This window comes from Olea europaea, chromosome 22 (assembly GCF_002742605.1).
Source record: "Olea europaea var. sylvestris chromosome 22, O_europaea_v1, whole genome shotgun sequence".
NCBI classification, from domain to species: domain Eukaryota; kingdom Viridiplantae; phylum Streptophyta; class Magnoliopsida; order Lamiales; family Oleaceae; genus Olea; species Olea europaea.
The window spans coordinates 445,519-451,717 of record NC_036258.1 but is presented as its reverse complement, the minus strand read 5'-3'; the positions used below and the strand labels follow the sequence as shown (position 1 = coordinate 451,717).

The following is a 6,199-nucleotide window of genomic DNA, read 5'->3' as shown; positions in this document are numbered from 1 at the left end:
TATATATATATATATATATATATATATATATATATATTCGAACCGTCATTTATCATCTCATAAATTAACAACAAACAAATTTCATAGAGCCTAAACTTCGCTCAGGCACAACGGACGGAAAAGACTTTTACAGAAATCGCAAAAAAAAATTTCGAATCTTAGGATGCCTCAGAATCACGAAAGAAAAGAACATTCAAACCCAAAATATACAATCAACCAAAAGAAGAACACAAACACAAAAGTTCACAACAGGTTGGAAGCCCCACAGAAATCAACTTGAAAAAATAATAAAAACTATAAGTGGGAAAATAAGGAACTAACTTGTTAGAAAAAAAGCAATTCGAAAACACCAAAATCTTAGCATTGGATATCAAGCAAACAACTGAAAAAAAGTATAAAATAGATTAGTCCATATGTAAAAGTAAAAAAGGACTAGAAACAGAAATAGTATACAAACATGGAGAAAAGAAAGGACATAATAAAACTCAGAGAGAAAAAGAAATTAGGCAGTAGCGTGTGAAAATGGAGAAGAAGAAAGAAAGATCCACTTAAACTGAGGACAAGTGGGTGTATCACTGTAGCTTAAATTTTTTTTTTTTTTTTCATACGACGTCTTTTTTGCTCCAGATATGAAAAAAAAATTTGCTAGTGTGTGAAAATGAAAGAGCAGACGGAGCCATTTTTACTCAAGAGATGGAAAAAAAAGTTGCTACAGTATATGAAAATGGAAGAATTTACTGTTCTTTCTACAGTAATGAAACATTGCCCTTTTTATATAAGTTTTGCTACAGTGTGTGAAAATGAAATAGCAGACGGCGCAGTTTTTGCTCCAAAGATGGAAAAAAAAAACTTGCTACAGTGTGTGAAAATGGAAGAATCTACTGTTCTTTCTACAGTAATGAAACATTGCCCTTTTATATAGTAGTGAAAAGGTGTGCATTAACTAACCCTACTCTGTAAAAAAAAAATAAAAAAATTCTAACTGATAAGTCAAAAACGATCGGAATAAGTAACACCAATGTTCATCGAATACATACTAGACAAAAAACAGAACACGCGATAGACAAGATAAAAAGAAAAAAGAAAAAAAAGACGCCCTACATTCTTCAGTATGAAAAAAAAGGCAAAAAAACTGTACAATTTTAAGTCAGCAATTTACCTGGAGTATTATGCATAAACCATCATCTTAAATTTACCATAGTGTAATCTAACTGATAAGTAAAATTATTGAAAAACAAATTACGATAACAGATAATTTACACATGGACTATGCTTCAACTCGCCACTCTATCTCCTTTTACTTTTCTTTGATTGATCATCTCCTATAAATCGCGAGCAACGATGAGTTCTTCTAGTTGATCAGCGTTGCCATCATCCGATAACACCAAAACATCATCTTCTGTTGTGAAATCATAACGCTGTCCAATAGCTCTCAAAAGCTGGTACACTTCAAACATGGTAGGCCTCTCTTTAGGAGCTGCCAACACACAGGTACAAGCAACCTTGAGAAACTGGAAAAGCTCACTATCATACCCTTTCCCAACCAACAACTCATCGATTGCATCTTGAAGTTTTGAGTTACCAGAGAGTTGGGAAATCCACTCAACTAGATTTCCTTTAAAGCTTTCAGGTGCTTTCGCCACATAAGTCGGTTTCTCGCCAGTTACTAACTCGAGAAGCACGACACCAAAGCTATAGACATCCCCCTTTGGAGTCGCAACTAGAGTTCTTGCATATTCCGGAGCAACATAACCCAAGTCCCCAAATTCGCCATTTATAAAAGTACTCAGATGAGTGTCAACGGGATTCATAAGCCTAGCAAGTCCAAAATCGGAAATTTTAGGCTCGTAATCCATATCCAGTAAGATGCATTTAGAACTTATGTTTCGGTGAATAATACGGGGATTGCAAGTGTGGTGCATCCATGCAAATCCTTTTGCTGCTCTTATCCCAATTTTAAGCCTCAAAGGCCAATCTAAAGGTTTCTTGCCATCATTCACAACATGTAGCTTATCATGGAGGGTACCGTTTGTCATGTGCTTATAGACTAAGAGTCTTTCCTTCTTAGTCATGCAAAAGCCTAGAAGTGGAACCAAATTCCGATGCTTTACATTTCCAAGAGTGGCCATCTCGGACACAAATTCTTTCTCTGATTGTTGAGTATCCTGCAATCTCTTCACCATAAGAGACGTGCCATCTTCAAGTGCTGCTTTGTACATTGTCCCTGTTCTTCCTGACCCAATTATATTCTCTTTACTGAAGTCATTGGTAGCCTTCATAAGATCATTTAGTTTCATTTTGGAAACAGACTTCTCAAACATTGAAAGCTGAAACAAGAAGATAAGACTATTTGTGATTCGTTCCTTTTGCAGAAAAAATCAAAAGAAAATAAAATCTTATACGGCAGGCAGCAATACTAAAAGGGTTCCATTCTTATGAGCACCATGTAGATGAAAAAATTATATAGCTAAACAATTATCATGCCCCTGTTTGGTATATATTAAAATCAAATTTTAACCTCAAAGTCGACAACTAATTTTAACCACAAATTTCATGCAACCCACAACTTTTCAACTAGAAATTTCCTCAAATTTTATCAATATCTATTAAAAATCTGATTTTTATCTACACCAAACAGAGGCTATGTATAAAAGCAGAAATTCCAAGAAAATTTAGGTCTATCTTGCCTTGATGCCTTTGGAACCCTTCATACTCTTTGCCCATTTGTTGCCTAGAGGATCTCCTTCCTTCTTCTTCCTAGCCAACTTGCGCATATAAAAGTACATGCCAATACTCACACCCAAAGCTGCAAGAGTCAACCCCCCAACAGCCGCCCCAATAATTGGCCCAATGTTGGTTTTCTTGGAAGCGCCTTGGCAAGGCGTCAACGTAACTCCACACAGTCCTGCATTATTGACATAGCTCTCTGCAGTGATACTAGCATTGCCTGAGAAGATCGGAACTGGCCCAATCAATCGGTTGTTTGACACACTAAATTCCTTGATTCTGTTAAGTTGACCAAGCTGTGCAGGGATTCGACCTGTTAAGTTGTTGTTGTTAAGTTTGAGGACATTCAAGTAAGTGATATTGGAAAGTTCTGCAGGAATCTCTCCGGATAACTCATTGTTGGAAAGATCAAGGCTCGTCAGAAATCCGACTATATGAGAGATGTTATTTGGAATATTTCCATAGATTTTGTTATTAGAAAGATCTAACCCTGTCATGGACGAACAACCAGCAACACCTAATGGAAACGTGCCCTTAAGTCCCATGTCTCCCAGCCTGATATTCAAGACCCTATTCTCGTCCGGATGCCAACAGTCAATCCCAATGAATTTACAGATGGACCCTTCAGTATTATTATTTTCGAAATTCCATGTTGTTAAGTAACTGTCTGGGTCTTTCAAAGAAGATTTTATAGCTTGTAGGCAGTCGATATCGCTCTTAGTGGCATAGCTGAAAGATTTACTGAAGAGTAACCAAATAAAAATTGCGAGAATAGGGAGAGCTCTAAAACTGAAGACCATCATCATGATGAAAGCAGCCATAACCCAGAAAGAACGAAATATGTCAATCGACTTAAGGTGTTGCTTTTACACACGGAAACAAATTTACCAATCACCGAGAAGCAAGCCTCATAAGTTTGGTTGCTGAAACAAATTCAAGATCAACACAACCAAAATTCAGAATTAAGATTAAACATTCAAAAAACATTTAGGTGGAGTGATGAATGTAAAGTATCAACGGAGATTATTTAAAATGATACAATCGAATGCAAGACAACTTCATCTATGACTATTGTACCACTAAGAGGCTGAAATATCCAGAAGTCTCCAACGCTAGGGGAAATACAGTGCAGACAAGAAAAGGGAAGTTTAAGGTGCAACATATTTCCAGATTGTTCACAACAACTTAATCATCGAGTTTGCGAGTTAGAAGAATACTCGAATTTCATCAGATAAAGAGAACACATAAGCATTCAATTGAATTTAGTCAATATAACAGTACAGCTTCCACTTCCAATAACATCAAAAACCTAATTATGAGGAAAGAAAAAGGTGCAAATATTGACGAATGATATAGCCTATATAGGAACACAGAGTAAACTATTTCCTAGTAACTAAATCGTGAAATTAGGAAAGCAAGAACAAAAAGCCACATGAGTCAACTCAATTATGCGCCTCTGCAAGGTAAAATTCACCCAATCCAATTATATAATAAAGAAAACTCCGAAAGAAATCAAAGAAACCCACCTCAGATACCACAAAAGGGGTCATATCTTTCATGCCACCTTAAGTAAATTGAAAGGAAAAAACTCTTTTGTTCGAAATAGAAACCATAAACAGATATATGTAAGCATATAGGCAAAAAAATCTATTAAAATTAACAATAAAAAGAGATAGATAAATGGATAGTTACTGGTGGTATTCGCAAGCTTCTACTTCTTCGATCTTGATATAGAGCGGAGACTTGAGGGTGGACTGGAATTATAAGAAGGAACAATAATTACTATATATTTTCATCAGTTTTGTGACCGTTGATTGTCGGGTCAAAGAAGGGAGGCAATTTTCCACCATCTTTTTTCTTGGTCTCTTCTGCTTTTCATTTTCTTTTTTCCAACTGAGGTAACTCAATCGACGGACCCAAGTAAAAAAAGGGAGATTCTTGAGGTTGGGTACCGTGGCGTGGGTGAGGGTCGACGACCGCTGAGATATTGACTTTTATGTTTGCGCGTATGAAGTGATGATGACTCAAAAAGTTTTGACCATTTCTCCGTTCGTTTGTTTTTGGCCTTTTGGCACTATTGCCACAAAATTTTTGGCCAGTTGGGGCTGAGGTGATGGGTTGGGGTGGTTGGCCGGCCCTCTTCACCTGTTCACCGATCTTATGATTTTGATAAAAGTTGGTGAATCCTATAAAATATGTAACTTAAATTGTATCAAGAGTTATGGACTCGATGAATCAAGAGAGCTAAAACCGAAGTTTGATTAACTTTTTGACAAACAAAAGTTTTACAAAATAAGCTTCTAGAGTGAAAAGAAAGTGAGGGAAGGGAAAGAGACGGTTTAGTATCGCTTTAAAATATTTCTTAGTTGTGGATCCTAATAAATATGTGAAATTTTAGATAATAAATGGGTGAAAAGTCATGAATCTCAAGAAATATGTGAGTAAAAAGAATATACGATGAACTTTGTGAATAAAAATAATGTCCGATGAACTTTGATTATAATTTGTACTCTTGCAGGCATGCTCTAGTGTATTTACGTGTTTACGTAGTACTACAATGTGGCAAAAAACTGAATTCATCAACTTCACTCGAGGAATCAAGGCATTACAATTGATCAAGATAAGTTTAGATGTTGTTCTTCTAAACGGAATAATAAACAATATTGATCCAAAAAAATGACTGACCTCATTTCCTCCCATATAGCCAATACATAAAGCAAGGCTAAAGTGTCAAATTCAGCTAAATATATATCGACTGGCCAATTTTCAAGCAAAGCAGTGCAATAGGATGCTTAGATTAACATAAGAAAAGCAACAAAAGTATTATTATATTAACCTTACTCATAAATGAATTTATACCACCAAATGTGGCCAATTTGATATTCACATGATAGGAGGGCAACTTGATATAAAGTTTGTTCACAGTCTGTACATACTCTTTTGATAATATCGTGAATATGATTAGTGGCGAATTTAGGAATTCAGGTGAGCACGAATGAATCTAAGTGAGCACGAGCAGCTGTCCAATATAAGGGGGGGGAAATTCCAGTGGAGTCAACATGGACGTTTGCAGTGGCTCGCTAGGTGCTAGCTATACTCCTGAATGTGACCGAAGCATTTGATGCACAACACCTATTTGGTAATCATTATTTCAAAACTCTTTTTTTCATATACTCATTTTTAACTACACATTCATATAATAAAATATTATGTACATAAATTCAAATTTTTTCTCTCCTTTTAATCACACATTTTTCAAAAATTCACTATTTAAAACATTGGTTTTTCCAATCATTTTCATCAAACAGGGGCTAAATGGTCTACTCAAGAATTAAAGTGATATGACCGCTATCGAACTAGCTTTAGGTAAAGAAAAGTTCTGACTTATAAATATTTCGGCCACCACTCCATGGAATAGATATGGTTTATGAACTTGTTAAAATCATGCCAAAGCTTTTGTAAAACTAATCAT

General features: G+C 35.7%; 1 protein-coding gene across 2 annotated transcripts; it reads right to left on the bottom strand.

Moving 5' to 3' along the window:
• Positions 1–1,006: 1,006 nt before the first annotated feature.
• On the bottom strand, positions 1,007–4,712 carry LOC111371271 (probably inactive leucine-rich repeat receptor-like protein kinase At5g48380). 2 transcript variants are annotated; one of them, XM_022993164.1, is made up of 3 exons: positions 4,420–4,712; positions 2,688–3,650; positions 1,007–2,327 (listed from the first exon to the last, which is right to left on the bottom strand). In XM_022993164.1, exons 2-3 carry the CDS (start codon positions 3,546–3,548, stop codon positions 1,323–1,325), a joined length of 1,866 nt encoding a protein of 621 aa, XP_022848932.1. In that variant the 5' UTR covers positions 3,549–3,650; positions 4,420–4,712; the 3' UTR covers positions 1,007–1,322. The 2 variants fall into 2 exon arrangements, with proteins under 2 accessions (XP_022848932.1, XP_022848933.1); XM_022993165.1 differs by lacking the exon at positions 4,420–4,712 and adding an exon at positions 4,254–4,402.
• Positions 4,713–6,199: the final 1,487 nt, after the last annotated feature.